Source organism: Halichoerus grypus, chromosome 2 (genome assembly GCF_964656455.1).
Source record: "Halichoerus grypus chromosome 2, mHalGry1.hap1.1, whole genome shotgun sequence".
Lineage (NCBI taxonomy): Eukaryota > Metazoa > Chordata > Mammalia > Carnivora > Phocidae > Halichoerus > Halichoerus grypus.
Window position 1 is genome coordinate 110,374,091 of NC_135713.1, and position 17,125 is coordinate 110,391,215.

General features: G+C 38.3%; 1 protein-coding gene across 4 annotated transcripts in view; it reads right to left on the reverse strand.

The window, feature by feature from the left end:
- GPBP1 (GC-rich promoter binding protein 1) overlaps positions 1-17,125 on the reverse strand; it is a 69,943-nt gene that overhangs the window by 16,625 nt on the left and 36,193 nt on the right. For 2 of the 4 annotated variants that reach the window (XM_036065667.2, XM_078067310.1), the window contains 4 exons: positions 10,342-10,465; positions 9,993-10,216; positions 7,490-7,556; positions 6,375-6,434 (listed from right to left, as the gene is read on the reverse strand). In XM_036065667.2, the coding sequence (XP_035921560.1) occupies positions 6,375-6,434; positions 7,490-7,556; positions 9,993-10,216; positions 10,342-10,465 (475 nt within the window). Of the gene's footprint in view, positions 1-240; positions 442-6,374; positions 6,435-7,489; positions 7,557-9,992; positions 10,217-10,341; positions 10,466-17,125 lie in introns of those variants that run through there. The other 2 variants (XM_036065668.2, XM_078067311.1) reach the window with 2 other exon arrangements.

Consider the following 17,125-nt stretch of genomic DNA (forward strand, 5'->3'; position numbering starts at 1 on the left):
GTTTGTGAGGATGCCCAACCTCAAACAAACTAAACCAAACTTTCTACTAAATCATCTCAAAATCTAAACTACACAAGGATTTGGAGGGACATGAAGGTACTCTCAAAGTTTATCTGAGGCTTCAAACTCCTCAAAATATACAGCTGGTACGATGCTTCATTTATTTTAATGGTGAAGTACAAAAGAACAAGGACCTAGAGCAAACAGCTAATCTTTGCACAGGTTAAACATATGGCTCACCTACTAAGGCAAACATTCCAACTTCTTGGAGGCCTTAAAAGACCTAAGAAATAAAGGCTAAGAAAGAAATCTTCAGGCACACAACACAGAAATTAAATAAGCAATATACAGCTTTTCTAAAGAACGTACAAAATTAAGTCAACAAAACAAAAATTAAGAATAAAGATCTCAAACACAGGTGAATGCAGAATGCTAGAAATAGCACTAAACAATTTAAGTTTTGCAATTATTACTTCTGGTAAACAGATGATGACAGTGTGAATAAAATTGTAAAAAAAAAAAAAAGATAAATTAGCAATTCTTAAAATTCAAATTTAAGAGAAATTCTTAACAGCCTGGTATTCAAACTCTAAATGAAACTCAGGAATCGGGAATGAATGGTGCTGGGAAATGCAAACGGTATTAAGTTTCAAGGTCTCAGAGAAATTCAAGTGTTGAAGCAGAGGACATTTCTATCAGTACACCACAATTAAAGAAATTCAAACATGACTGATAAGCACTTCCAGTTCAATATGGCCGATTAAGCACACATTTATCTTCTTTACCTTATAGTAGGTCCTTATGTTAAAATTACTATAATGAGGGAAAAAAACAAATACAACAGGAAAAGGGTCATCTGCAAGAGGTGATGCCAACCCCACACTTCTAGAGAAAGAAATAAAGAAAAAAACTTTAGCGTATCCACAAAGGAACCTAACAGCTGAGGATGGGACTAATCAACCTTACAAAATCTTGGATTATAAACAGGACTTGAAAAAAACCATACATGGCAGAGGGCAGAAGTGAAACTTTTGTTCAAAGATCAACCACTAAGAAAAGATCCCTACTAAAGGAAATCCTAAACAATGTACCGCAGGCAGAAGGAAAATGATCCCACATGGAAGGCTGAAGGTTCGAGAAAAAGAAAAAAAGTAAAATATTTTGTGCATAAACAATAAAAATTAAAAGGTCAAAGAGAAAGAGAACAGATAAGCAAAACAGGTACATTATCTTTAAGCCTCAACATAGTACCTGACTACAAAATTCACTTTCCTAAATTTGGATTCTTAGACATCCAGAGCAAGAAATATTCTGGCTTCTTCCTCAAAAAGGCCTTTAGTGCAAAGATAAAACACTCTATAAAAAAAGAACGTGAAGGGATGCCTAACTGGCTCAGTCAGTAGAGCATGCAACTCTTGATCTCAGAGTCGTGAGTTCAAGCCCGTCAGGTATGAAGTGTACTTAAAAAAAAAAAAAAAAAAAAGAAAGAAAGGTGAAGCATAATAAATCAATCATAGAAGACTAAGCAGCAAAGTAAAAGATGATAAAGGTACCTAAAGGAAGATGATAGGCTTTGAGAGAGAAAAGCAGCAGACATGGTGCTAATGCACTCATCAGGCATTCATATTCGAATATTAGAGTACAAGTTAAGAACATGTACTGTGTACCAAATTTATAGAATCTTGCTCTAATCTTATGAACTCTCTGATCTATAAAATGAAAATCAATAGTTCCTGTCACAGAGTTACTGTGAAAAGTTTTTTAAAAAATACTAAAAAAAATGTCCAAAAAAGTCAAATACTATCCCCAATACGCTTCCAATTATATTTCAATATTGTATCAAATTTTAGGTTGATTTAACATTACGGAAAATGAGAAAAATTGTGACAGAAATAAACATAATACAGACTAACTTAAGTCCTGTGCAACTATCCTGAATAAAATGAGCCTGACCATTTAAAAATAAGAAAGTGGGGATGCCTGGGTGGCTCAGTCAGTTAAGCATCCAACTCTTGATTTCAGTTCAGGTCATGATCCCAGGGTCCTGGGATAGAGCCCCTCGTCAGGCTCTGAGCTCAGGAGTCTGCTTAGATTGTCTCCCTCTCCCCACTTGCACGCTCCCTCTCTCAAACTAAATAAAAATAAAAACAAGAACGTGTTCTTAACAGCAATCATTACATAAATGTAAAGGGTGATGGCAGCACTAGTTGCCAAACTTAATTTGAGTCATTTATATTCACTTTATATTATGGTTGACTCTTGAATAACAAGGTTTGAACTGTACCAGTCCACCTATATGCAGGTTTTTTCCCCGATAAATAAAAGTACAATTTTCTATTCCTTATGGTTCTAAGGTTTTCTTTTCTCTAGCTTACTTTAAGAATATATAATACATGTAATATATAAAATATGTGTTAATCACCTGTGCTAACAGTAAGGCTTCCAAACAACAATAACTATTAGAAGTTTTTTTTGGGGGGGGGTCAAAAGTTATACATGGATTTTCGACTGAGGGGGGAGGGGGCATTAAGGCCCCCAACTCCTGCATTGTCCAAAGGTCAACTGTACTTACAAACGTGTTCATCTGTTCAGATTCTCTCTACAAATTCTCCTGACCTAAATCTTCAAAGTACTGAAGCTGTTGGATTCAAACAGTATCCAATGTCTCCTTCTCTACTTTCTCCATTTACTTTGTCAACTAGTAAACTATATGAAAAAACCCAAACTGCTTATTATTTAAAAGAGAAAATTTACGTACTGGTGAAAGACTTTAACACTTAAATAAAAAAGAACTAGAAAGTGCTTCCTTCTGCAAATTACATGACCTTATTATCTCAAGCTCATATAAGCAGGTATTCTTTTAAATATAAGTTTAAAACATCTGGAGGCGAGTGCCTGGGTGGCTCAGTTGGTTAAGCATCTGCCTTTGGTTCAGGTCATGATCCTGGAGTCCTGGGATCAAGTCCCACAGCAGACTCCCTGCTGAGCGGGGGGAGTCTGCTTCTCCCTCTGTCCCTCCCCTGCTCAGTATCTCTCTCTCTCCTCCCCTCTTTCTCAAATAAATAAAATCTTAAAAAAAAACAAACACGTGAAGGCAAATATTGGTTTAAGATTTTCATACCATCATTTTCCACTATCCTCACAAACTGTAATCTAACAGAAACTGACTTTAAATATCCCTTTATTATCTTATTTATGCTCTCCCAAGATTTATGAATATAATTGTCCTTTTCCTTAAATACAAAGTCAATGGTGGGAGGAGGACTAGCTCAATTCTTTGGAGAAAAAGTTATAATTAAAATAGTGCCATCTGTAGCACAAAGTAATTTGGTAACATGTATAGTTAAGAGAGGACATCTCAATTTTTCATCCTGTTTTCCACTACTCTCCATGTAGGTATCTTGAATATATTTTCGGATTCAGTCCCTTATTACTTTATTCTTTGATCTCTCACTTAGAAATTCCTTTTGCTTTTTAATAAATCTACTAGAATATGCACTGCTTACTAGATTTGAACATAACTTAGCTAACATTCATTACACACCTGTAATGGGATCAAGGATTTTATACAACAAATTGATTTCATAGTTAAATATTTTATACAATTTAATATTAACAATGCTTTTCTCATTAAAATTGTGATCATCCTCGGGACGCCCGGGTGGCTCAGTTAAGTGTCTGCCTTTGGCTCGGGTCATGATCCCGGGGTCCTGGGATCCAGTCCCACATCAGGCTCCTTGCTCAGCGAGGGGTCTGCTTCTCCCTCTGCCTGCTCTGCCTACCACTCCCCCTGCTTGTACTCGCTCTCTGACAAATAAATAAAATCTTAAAAAAAAAAAAATTTGCGACCATCCTCATCTCACAGAAAATTCACTCAGATTAAGTCATCTGCCCAAAGTCTAAATAACCATTACATAAGTAAAAGACCTAATGTTTGGACCCAGGTCTATCTGATTCCAAAGCAAATACCCTTAACCACTATATTATACAGTGGAGAAAACGGAAATTAAAGTATTGCTAGGCCAAATACTTCAAAATGTTTACCATCCCCAACTAAAAATACTACTAATAGGCCTATAACTAAATGTTCAGAATGAGAAGCCTGTAAGTGCATACTACCAAGTGAGGTCAAAGTCCACTGTTTTCTGATGCCAAGTTACTGATCTAGGTTCCTTATTATCTTGATCTAAGAAAAGAGGCAATCTGAATGTGTGAACAAAAGCATATAGCCAAATGAAGGGTGAAATACATGTGAATTAAATTTTCACACTAACTTGAAGAGGAAATTTAGTCACATCAGACACAATACACAAATATCAAACTCAATCTGTACCACAGCAATTAAGACAATTTCCTATTGTGAACACTAATTTTAATGCAGAAAATTAAATGTTTCTGATTTATATAAATTGATGCTGTTTTAAATCTTTTTGGTTTTCAATTTTTTAAAATTTTCTGTACAAATCTGTTTTGATTTATAGAAATGTGAGCCTCAAACAAATGAGATTCACTAACGTATAATTTATGCCAACAGTAGGGATATGGTGTTTTTAATAAGGTCCCCTACATTATTCACACTTCTCAAAGAATTAACAACTTACATGACGAATAAATAATACTTCTAACTCTGACCCACTGAAATTTACTTCTGTCAAACTGTCTAATAAAATCTTATTAATTTTCCCTTTTCAACCTTGAACATGTGTTGGAATACCTTTTTCTTCTTGTTACAAGTTTAACAACGATTTTCATAAAAAATATTAAAGGAAAGTGGAGCCATTTCCACATATAAACTATCAAAAGAATGCTTTTACAAAGACATTCAAGAAGGATTATTCCTTTCTCTTAATTCTATTTTACAAAGTTCATTTAAAAAAAAAAAAACTTACTGGTTTTCATCATAATCTAACTCAATATAACATGTCACTCAATCTATATGCTTTTGGCTACTATCACTGGAATTCTCTAGAAAATAACCCATCTTTAAGAAATAGTCACTAATGTGCTTTTAGAAAGCTAAACAAATAAAAATGCTTCATTATCAAATATGAGCAAAAATCAGGAAAGATCAAGTTATCAAGGAAAAGACACAAAAATAAATGCTGAGCTGAAACAAGACTATGCTTAAGTTAATTACTAGCGAATGAAATTTTTCATTATTTAGTATCTTAAGTACTAAATGTTAGCTTCTGCCAGTAATATATTGCTGACATAATCATCAACACAAAAATAGCCAGTAGGACTTCTGAAAACACACAAATCAACAGTCATTAATGTGTCTCAAATAGCATACAAACACATACACATCATTTTTTCTCTTTCTCACCTCCCAAATAAATCAGTCACACAACTTAATATTTTTAAATTGTCACAGGCACACTCAAGTACCTTTTTTAGTTTTAAATTATTAAGGACATAGAGATAATTTTAGTAAGCATTAATCTTAGGCACTCAACAACGGTGATCCTAATTAAGATCAAAATAATAAAGAAGTCACAGATAAAAGCTACATGAAGGTGTTTCCAAAAAAGCTAATTAAGTTCTAAGTAAAATTAAACTTATGTAACTGTATTTTAAGCAGGTTAACTACTTTCCCTCAGATACTTTTTTTTTTAGCTGGGATATTATTGCTTAGACTCTTGCAATTTCTGATCTACAAAAGGACAGTTTCAGGGACAAACTGGTTTGTTTGTTTTTTTAATACTTATTACATTTCTGTTATTAAATTTTTACTTACCTGGAAGGAAGTAGCACTAGAAAAGTTCTACTGAAGTCTTTCCTAAAATTCTCTCATGTCTTCCTCAGGAACATTGCTATTTTAAATGTTGCAATGGGGAAAACAGTATTTGGGAACCCAGGGGGGAAGTGAGAAAGGAATAGTGAAGTGTAATACAATGAAAACTTCATTGTATTCCTATGGGAAGTACTGGGAATTTAACAGTTAATCAAGCCACAATTAACCATTTTCTTTTTTCTAATGCAGACACACTTCTTAGTTTACCTAAGGCACAGTAAAGAGTACATCTTCCTTTTAAACATCTTTTCAACTAGTGCTCAAAATCCTTAGACCAACCCTGAAACAGCAGAACCAAAATCTTTATATTAATACATTTTATTCTCAATATTTTCAAAGATGTATTTGCCTTTAAATCATTTCTAAAATTATTAAATTAAGCAAGGATCAGTACCAATAGTATCTATAGGTAGTTTTATATGACAAATGCTCACTGACATTGATTTTTTATTTACTTTCATTCTAATCAAATCCAAATTATTCCTAATTTCTTAGAGATTCTATTTAACACCTTCCAGGTGGTTCTATATTCTTAAGCAATCAGCTGTTCCCAGAAAAACTGAATAATAAGGAAACATACCTAAGAGAGGAGCTTGGGAGATTTTTTTGGTTGGGTATGTGTGTGTCTGGGCGTGTAGGCCTGGGGAGAGTGGTAGAAATACTAATTTGCAATACAGAAAAAACAATGCCATTCACATGGTTCTAACAAAAGTGTCTGACCACCCCCACCCCCACCCTCAAAAAGCCCTTAAATAAATCGGGAGATTAAAAGAAAACAAGGTAATTCCCCAGAGTATCACCCCATAAATACAATAAAGAACAGCAGAGGAAGTGGCAAAGTTTAAAATAATGCCTTTGTCATTAAGACTAGTATGCTGTCACAAGCCACAATCCTTTTGTTTTGGTAAGTTGATAATTTTCAATAGGAAAATACAAAAGAACATGTGTAGAAGTTCCAAAGTGGATTCATCACCTTTGAATTTGGCATCAAATAATTTTTCAGATATCAAATCTTCATATTAAAATTTTTCCATTATTTTAAACTTCACTTGAATCTATAAAAAGCTGTCTGATTTGTACTATGAGTGCAGTTTAATCTTCTGTAAGATGCTATCAAATTAAACTCAGCAGTTTTAATGAAAAGGGAGTCATTACCCAAAAAATGTCATTAAGTTTTGACAATCAAAAAGGCAAATAATTTCAAACATAGATTAGTTCCACAGGCAAATTTATACAATTATTTAATACTCTCTATGTATAACCATTTTTGTAAGTAAAAAGATTAATTTTATGTCACAGGATGATTAGAAGTACTTATCTTTCCAGTTAAGTAAGTTTTCAACTGTGAAAAACTAAAAATTAATTTAAACTAAGTTTTTTGTTTCCTTAGATTATCAGGCTGCTCTTGAAATGACATGATTCATTACATTAACTTATAATCCTTAAAAAAAAAAACTGAACTCATGAGTATACTTAATGGTACTAATACGCACAAATCAAGTCTTTCAAATCAAACTCTTTCTATCCCCAATATCTTGTTTTTAAAAGATAAGTGCTACCTTTTTATGTAGCTGAGCACTCAAAACCATATTTAGAAGAGTAAGTTTAATTCTAGCCTATTTATTTTTAAAAACACAAAAAAGTGAAACCTACAAACATTTTATACCCCTCAAAGATAGATTAAAAATTACTTACCCCATACACCTGCAGCTAAAGATTTATTCTGATTTGGTTCTCTCTCATATTCAGGATTTAAAGACGGCTGAAAGAAATTGGAATAAAAAGAATAAAACAAATGTTCACACTGCCCACATATTTTAAAAATAAACCTTTTAGGGGCGCCTGGGTAGCTCAGTTGGTTGAGCATCTGACTCAGTTTCGGCTTTTGGTTAAACATCTGCCTTGGGCTCCCAGGTCATGATCCCAGGATCCTGGGATCCAGCCCTATGTCAGGCTCCCTGCCCATGTGCGCGCTCTGTCAAATAAATAAATAAAATCTTAAAAAAAAAATAAGTAAACCTTTTTAAAAGTAATCTCAAAACCATAACGAAGGGGCACCTGGGCAGCTCAGTTGGTTGAGCATCCGACTCAGTTTCGGCTTAGGTCATGATCTCATGGGTCCTGGGAAAGAGCCCCATGTGGGCCTTGGCACTCAGTGGGCAGTCTGCTTGAGATTCTCTCCCCCTCTACCAACCCCTACCACCCCTCCTTCCGATGCACACTTGGCACGCTCTCTCACATAAATTAAAAAAAAAAAAAAAAAGAAGCATACTGGGGCGCCTGGGTGGCTCAGTCAGTTTAGCATCTGCCTTCAGCTCAGGTCAGGATCCCAGGGTCCTGGGATAGAGCCCCATATCGGGCTCCCGGCACAGTAGGAAGCCTGCTTCTCCCTCTCCCACTCCCTCTGCTTATGTTCCCTCTCTCACTCTGTCAAATAAGTAAAATCTTAAAAAAAAAAAAAACGATTATTCATAAACCTTACTTTCAGCTTATTCTGCTAACCATCCAAATAGTTACTATCTATTCTCACTTCCAGAAGGAAAACAAAGAAATAATCTTTAAATATTATTATCCTCAGGGTACCTGGGTGGCTCAGTTGGTTAAGCATCTGCCTTCAGCTTGGGTCATGATCCCAGGGTCCTGAGATCGAGCCCCACATCGGGCTCCCTGCTCAGCGCTCCCAACCTTAGTTAGGCCTTCACACTAATTCTTCCCCTCTTCCTTCCAGTTTTAACAAAGATCACGCCTTACCAAGTAGGTCCCAGGTTAAATGTCACTTCCCTAGAGAAACCTCTCCTGACCTCCCAAAGTAGCCACTCAGTCACTTCTTGTCTAAATTCTCTGCAAAATACTAATTACTTTTTCATGTCATGAATGCATCTAATAGAATAGAAACTCAGTGAGAGTAAGCACCTTGGTATCTTGTTCCACGTATCGACAGCTAAACTCATACAGCCACTCAAAAAGATACGGAATGAAAAATGAGCATATACAGAAAGATAAATTACCAGGGATGAATCACAAAAAATACTAAATAAGATTGTACACTAGATCAATTTTTTATGCAAATGGAGAAGCACAGTGTTTAGACAGCCACACAGTGAGATTTAAGAATAAGGAAAAATTAAGAAAATTCTTTCTGATTAGTTCATACTTTTTTTTTTCCTTTTAAAGATTTTATTTATTTATTTGACAGAGAGAGACACAGCGAGAGAGGGAACACAAGCAGGCGGAGTGGGAGAGGGAGAAGCAGGCTTCCCGCGGAGCAGGGAGCCCGATGCGGGGCTCGATCCCAGGACCCTGGGATCATGACCTGAGCCGAAGGCAGTCGCTTAACCGACTGAGCCACCCAGGCGCCCCTAAACTTTTGAATAAAGTACTTGAAAGACAGGAGAATTATCCTGGAATTAGCTTAAGAGTAATATATGAATAATCAAATGTTATTTAGAAGACACAGTCTAAACAAGACATACTGGTAAAATATTCTTTCCAAAAGCTTAAAAGCTTTTTAGAGATGAAAGTTTTTAAAAGATTGTATCATGGGTGCCTGGGTGGCTCAGTCGGTTAAGTGTCTGCCTTTGGCTCAAGTCATGTTGCCAGGGTCCTGGGATCAAGCCCCACTTCAGGCTCCCTGCTCAGCGGGAGCCTGCTTCTCCCTCTCCTTCCTGCTTGTGATCTCTCTTGCTATCTCGGTCACTATCTCTCTCAAATAAATAAAAGATCATATCGTAAGACACAGGAGTAAGTAGGAGGAGGGAGGGGAATTGGGAAGGGAGAATTATATAAACAAAGAGCCTCACAAAAGGAAGGATTAAAAATAATTGAACCTGATGGGGGGGTGGGCTAGGGGGCTCAGTCAGCTGAGTATCTGACTCTTGATTTCAGCTCAGGTAATTTATCCCAGGGTCATGAGATCGAGCCCTGTGTCAGGCTCCATAGTCGGCAAGGAATCCTCTTGAGATTCTCTCCCCCTCTTCCTCTGCCCTTCCCCCTGCTCCCACTCACACGTGCACGCACCCACTCTCTCTCTAAAATAAATCTATAAAAAATAAAAATCTAAAAATAAAAAAATAATTGAACCTGTCTGGTGTGATTTCTATAGAAAATGAATCATACTGGTAAAATCTCATGAGAAAGCCTTGACATTAAAATGGCACTTGCGGAAACCTCGTTTGTATTTAAACTACAAGAAACTTACAAAATCCTCAGCCTCAAACTGTTTGCGTTCTCTCTTGTCTTCTTTCCTCCCCGTTTCATTGTCAGGTATGCTGTTTTCATGTAGTCCTTGGCTTTTTCCAGAATGGAAAATACTGCTACGAGAACGGGAACTTCCACCATGGTATCCCCCTCGATGATTTATGTTTTCAGTACCATTTCTTCCATGCATCCGCCATCCATTTTTTTCTTTCCTTCCAAAATTACCTTTATTTGATAATGGTAAAGTATTATAAACTCAAAGATGGTTATGCTTAAATGCTAATCACTGTCAACATTCTTAAAAGCATGAAGAAAATTATCCTTAAGTTTTATTTCTTAGCAAATTTTACCTCCATTAGGACGTCCAATACCAGAATCAAAGCCATCTGAGGAGTTGTGTCGTCGACGATTCACATCATAACGATTTTCTGTCCATGAAAAGTTTTCAGAATGCTTCTCAAAATTTATTGACGACTGAAACAAAATAAGCCCATAGGTAAACATACATATAAAACCTGGCTTAACTTATTTCCAAGATTCTAAATGGTTAAGAACATTCTGTAGTTACTTTCAGTGTATTTAATAACTGGTAACTTAGTAAGATAGATTCCGCTGTTGGTCTATTTTGTCTAATAGAAATCATTCTGAAATAGCTTAACGACATCTACTTACCCAAAAACTTTAAAAGTAAAATGCCACCATAAGGGAAACAAGGCAAAACATAGTGTACTTCCTCTTACATGACAAAATGTAAAACTCCGTATCATACATTACTTGATTTAAAATAGCTCAAGGTTTTCTTTAGTATCAGAAAAGTTATGGCAAATGAAGCTAAAATTCTAAGTTCTTCAGATTTATTTCCGAATTCTTCCCCAAAACAAATGTTTTTTAAAAATTATCTAAATAATATATAGAGAGGCACCTAGCTGGCTCAGTCAGTGGAGCATGCGACTCTTGATCTCAGTGTTTTGAGCTCAAGCCCCACGTTGGGTGGGGGGATTACTTATGAATAAAATCTTAAAAAAAAAAAATGTACAAGAACTATTTTTAGGGGCGCCTGGGTGGCTTGGTCGGTTAAGTGTCTGCCTCCGGCTCAGGTCATGATCTCAGGGTCCTGGGATCAAGCTCCCTGCTCAGCAGGGTGTCTGCTTCTCCCTCTGCCTCTCCCCAGGCCCCCTGCTCGTGCTCACTCACTCCCTCTCAATAAATAAAATCTTTATTTTTTTTTTTTAAGATTTTATGTATGTATTTGTCAAAGAGAGAGACAGTGTGTGTGTGTGTGTGTGTGTGTGTGTGCACGCACACACCAGCTGCGGGAATAGCAGGCAGAGGGAGAGGGAGAGGGAGAAGCAGGCTCCCTGATGAGCAGGGAGCCCGACCACGCAGGGCTTGATCCCAGGACCCCGGAATCATGACCTGAGCCGAAGGCAGACGCTTAACCAACTGAGCCACCCAAGTGCCCCTAAATAAAATCTTTAAAAAAAAAAAAAAAAACCAAAAACTATTTTTAAAAATTAGGAATCTATAGGGACGCCTGGGTGGCTCGGTCGGTTAACCATCTGCCTTCGGCTCAGGTCATGATCCCAGGGTCCTGGGATCGAGTCCCATGTTGGGGTCCCTGCTCGGCGAGAAGCCTGCTTCTCCCTCTGCTTGTGCTCTCTCTCTCTCTGACAAATAAATAAAATCTTAAAAAAAATAAAAAAATAAAAATAAATAAAAATTAGGAATCTATAAAAATCATGAAAGTCACAACTGTTTATAAACGTTGCTGTTCTTTCCCAGTATTAACCCATTAATCTCATAAGATCATAATCAAAACTTCAAACCTTTTCTTAAAATGCCCTGACCATTTCTCTGGGCTGGACTTATCTTACAACCACCTCCAGGACAAGGAGCAGAGTCTCTCAGTTGCAATGTAAACCCACTGCACATACCCATGTCATCCACTGGGCCCCTCCACATTGTCACTGTGGGACTTACTGGTGCTGCTCTCCGGAGCAGCCTCATCCTCATGCTGCTTATTGTGCCAAGATAAGTCCCCTTGATATTCTCATATCTTCAGACAGCATCCATGCAACAGTAGTAACAGGTCACCATGGTAGGCTTCCAAGCAGGGTAAAAACGCAAACCATTCACGGACTGCTAACAGTTTGGGTGGTGAGGATGTAATGCTAACAGAGCTTAAATTTTCTAGAAAAAATAAATACAAGGGTCTCTAGGCCACATTAGGGCATAAAGTGAAGACTCTCAAGATTCTGGCAGCAACTGCCATCATCCAAGTGACAGGTGGAAGTAAAGGTCCCTCAATGTTTAGCAGTCAACTGGCAAAGAGTAGAATTGAAACCAGGTGTCCAAACAGTGCTTTAGGTTTGGTAACTCTCCCAAGTAGAACGATGGGATTTTTTATTATGACAATGGGGTCCCACCTGAAAGGCAGACACTGCTGTGGCTGCTGAACCAAGACAACTCCAAAGATGAAATAGAGGTCAGCAATGAGGATACAGTTTTAGAAAGATTAAAAAGTCATTAGAAGAAAATTTGTTAAGGCTACGGCCTACTTGGAAACAAAATAAATGCAGAACCTCACTTCCTGGAGTGGAAGTGTTCTGTGCCCTCTGTACCTCCTGATCCCTCCCTTCCCTACTACATCAACCTCAGCAGCCTTTATGAGAATGTCAAGTATACTGTTATTTAAGGAAAGGGACAAACTTTTATAGCTCTGCTAGACACACATGCGCAAGTCACCATCTACCCACTCCCATGAGGAGTGAGACAGTACTAAGCATAGGGGTGGGTGAAAATACTGAGGAATGTGGGAAAAGACATGTCAGTGCGGTGCATGGGGGCAGGAAACGCCCCATCCTGTGAGTCTGCTGAAGCCAGAAGGTACACAGGAGAAGAAGCAACATCAACCCTGGGTTGAGGAAATCAGAAGAGAATCAGTAAGCCTACAAGCCACACATGCAATCCCCAAAAGAGTTATCTTCTCCTCCACCGTGTACTTTCCCACTTTCACAGATGAAGAAATCATGTAATCTCCCAAAAGCTTGGATTGTAACCCTTAAGTGCATGTACAAAACTTCTTAGTCTGTGCCACTGTAGTGAGAAAAGGTGCCCCAAAGACCCAATTTGACTGATTTTGAAGTTTGAGGAAAATTCAGCAGTAGGAAAGAAAAATTAAAGTGATCTTGCAGGTGAGGCTTTTAGAGCAATTTAATGTACTATTGTTTGTTGTGTTTTAACTTGGTACTAATTGTTACTGAAAATGCTCAAGATTCTTCCATTCAGGGAATACCACAGGATGACAGATGATTCCTGTCCCGGACCTTCCAGGTAGTCTAGCAAAAAACACTATAGGCTCCCAGAAGGAAAGAAAGAAAAAAAGAGAGATAGTTAGAAAATTTGATGGGTAGTGGAATACTCAGAGGCTATTTCCCAGTACAGCAGTGCCATGTGCCTGCCATGTACACCCCCTTTTTAAAGGGTATATGGCTCTTGCCGTATTGCTGAGCTCTTAAATGAAAGTGAACCAGGAAAGGGGGCCCATTAGGGCTCCTGATCAAATGCAAAGTATTTGAGCATGCAGCTGACCTGGCCACTGGGACATCTGTTTTGCACAAAGTGGCAACTACCCTCTGGGGTAAACCTTATTCCCCTCCCTGACACCATAACAAGCTCCTGGTTCAATAAGGCTCTCAAATCATAGTCCCCTGAATGCCTAGGTCTGGTTCACTGCTGATTCAACTCCGTTAAAAGAGGACAGTGTCCACTGGGTGGCAGCAGCCATCCACCCCAACAACTCTGGAAGACCAAGTGGCTAAGTATCATTCGGCACAATGGGCTAAAATGAAAACTACAACACTGGACTTAAGTCTTAAGGACTAGACATTTTATGTTTTTCTGCCTCTTGGACTGTTGCCAATGTCCTAGTCATCTGGCAGATCACCTGAAAAACTAGAGACTAGCATATTAAAGGTAATTCTTTGGGGTTATAAACTGTGAAGCTGCTACTGCTGATGAGACAATCTGAATCACTCAGAGGCTTACAGTAAGATATGCTGGCATAAAGAACAACTAAAATCAGAATACTGCTGAAGTCTGTAGCACGCTACCTAGATCCATCATCACACCAGACATGTAATTGTCCACTACCATACTGGTCAGAAAAGAGACCACTTTTTCTTTCTGATGCAGAAGCCCCTTCTGCATGCTAACCTGTGAGCCTGCCAAAAGTTGGTCCATTTGTCCCACTGTGAAGGAGGCCATATTACACATTACACATCAAACCTGTGATCACTTCTTGGAGCTATCAATAGTGTTTCATCACTGTTCAAATTTTTTCAGGTTACAGTGTTACTGTTGCGATCTCACTGGCTAACTCTGGTCACACGATTGTGACCCTTGAAATTAATCCATGTCATTTTTTTGGACTATCAATATTCCAGTATTAGTGCATCTTTTGTCATGAAGGTCAACCTGCAATGGGTCAATATTCAAGTAGTACATTCAAGACATTATACACACCCTACTATCCACAGGCATCCAGTCTATCAAACAACAGAAATGGTCTCCTCAAAATTCAACTCAGAACAATCTGCAACTACATTCCTCAACTCTTCACACACTTTAATGAGACACTTTGGTCAATGAATGCAGCACACCCAAAAAGAGATCATCTCTTCCTAGCCACTTCCTAGGTAGTAATTAGGATTAAAAAAAAAAGAGTTAGGAAATTATACAGACCTATTTCTTTTTTTAAGGATTTATTATTTCTTTGACAGAGAGACACAGTGAGAGAGGGAGCAGAAGCAGGGGGAGTGGGAGAGGGAGAAGCAGGGTTCCCGCTGAGCAGGGAGCCCAATGCGGGGCTCGATCCCAGGACCCTGGGATCATGACCTGAGCCGAAGGCGGTCGCCCAATGACTGAGCCACCCAGGCGCCCCAATATACAGACTTATTTTTAAAATACCAGGATTTTGCCCTGATTATCTCTTCACTTGATGCTTCTTTCCCCTAAGAGAAACTGCAGGTCAAGCTACCTCTCAAGGTAATGGTCTGGTCAAAAAGAAACCTAATGAATTCAAACAATCTGGTTTGGCCACCTGGCTTCTCTTTTTGGTGCGACATGATCCTATATCTGAAAATAGTGACCATTTCCTTCAGTATACTTCTCACCAAGTACTCAGTACAGTGTCCAATGTGGACTAGGGTGAGCATTATAATGGGTCTCTGCAATTATGTAAAAATGTCCTTAACCCACTTACATCCAACTCTTCCAGATAAAAAATCTGGGTGCAAGTAGGGAATTTTTCTTTGAGCAACGTCAGCTATCCAAATAAGACACACCAATTTCATGGGTATAGAAAGAAAAAACCCTAGCATCTGTAGAGGGAACATCTTTGACTCCAGAAGGTGCAGGAAGGAAGAAAAATTAATGCTCTATCTCCTAGAACCAGCACCACTGCCTGAATCATACAGAAGCTGGAGAAAACACTGATCACTGCTAGATGTGTCATCCTCATATACTCTGAAATCAGAAACACTCATGTGACCATAAACACTCCCTAACTATTCTCCTGTGCTTGATGTCAAGAGCAGTTCCTGAATGTGAATGTGTAAAAACACTTAAACCAGCACAACCTGGGGGTGCCTGGGTGGCTCAGTCGGTGAAGCGTCTGCCTTCGGTTCAGGTTATGATCCCAGGGTCCTGGGATCAAGCCCGCATCAGCCTCCATGCTCAGTGGAGAGCCTGCGTCTCCCTCTCTCTCTGCCTCTGCCTGCCACTCCCCCTGCTTGTACTCTCTGGCAATTAAATAAACAAAAATCTTAAAAAAAAAAGCAGCAACAAACAACCACCACCACCAAAAAAAAAAAAAAAAACCCAACTGACTGATAAAAATTCATGATTCTCCGAACACCTGACTGGTCTGAGGTTATGCCATATATGGCAAATGATGCTGCAAGTAATGGTGACAGTGTCCATGATTCTTAACCAAACTAATGTAATATTAATCCAAATCATGTTTAACAACAAATCCTTAACTAAAGTGATCTGTGCCCCTTCAGGTGGAATGTCTTTATGTGAGGGAAAATAAGCCACAGGCTAGCTTCAATGAAGGATGAGAGTTGTTTTCTGGCCCATCTATTGTCCTTATAATAGTAGGTTAAGGACACCAAAAATCAGGTCAGTTTAAACTCTCCTGAGTGGATTTCAATGGGTAACAGAGAAGCCTCAGACCACATACTGGCTGGCTGGGGGGAAAAAAAAAAAAAATCACCTACCTGTCCTCTCTAGGATTTGCTCACAACCAGCTAGATCCTGGTCTTACCCTGCTGTTCAGGATGTTAACAGAAGCCTTATTTAAATGCTGTATAAAACAATTAAATGAATTTGGTTTTAGCCTTGCTTAGAATAATCAAAGTGGCTGACAGAGTGGTATAATCATATGAAAATTCAAGTTTGGCCAAGAACATGTAGAGCTGATGGGTTGATTGTTGGGACAGGAAACCCATCAGGGGCCCTGAGCACTTCCTTTCATTCTTCTTCTATGCCAAGAATGCAAGAATGCAAGGCCTTCACTGCTCTTTGTATGGCCCATTTCTCAAGTTTATGTCTGCAGTGAGCATCATTTGAGAGATGACAGGTAGCATCCTTCTCTGGGACAAAAAGCTTATTATAAATGCAGTAGACTCCCCCACTCAGCACCAAGGGTAGCATCCACCTGGACCCATCCATGGTCAACTACCAAAGGTTTAAGGGGGCATGAACAACCAGTGCCGACATCATGCTTATTCTGCTTGTCATTCTACTAATAAAGTTCTTGGCCCTTGATCCAGGAGTCTCATGTCTCCTGCCAGCATCTATGTGAGCTTGCTAGCAGGATAAAACCCAGACCCTTCACAGATTGACATATACACAATAACATAAGAATAAGAAATACAAGTAATAAGGCTAAAAAGGTAGATAGGAAACTTATTATTTGTGAATGTATGATTGCCCATATTTAAAAAAAACAAAATATAACAAAGAGTAACAACTACAGCTGCTAGATACAACACTAACACAAGATGTAATATATCTGTAGCAAAGACTTAACAATAAAGGTTTTTATTCTTTTTTTTAAGTAAACTCTAT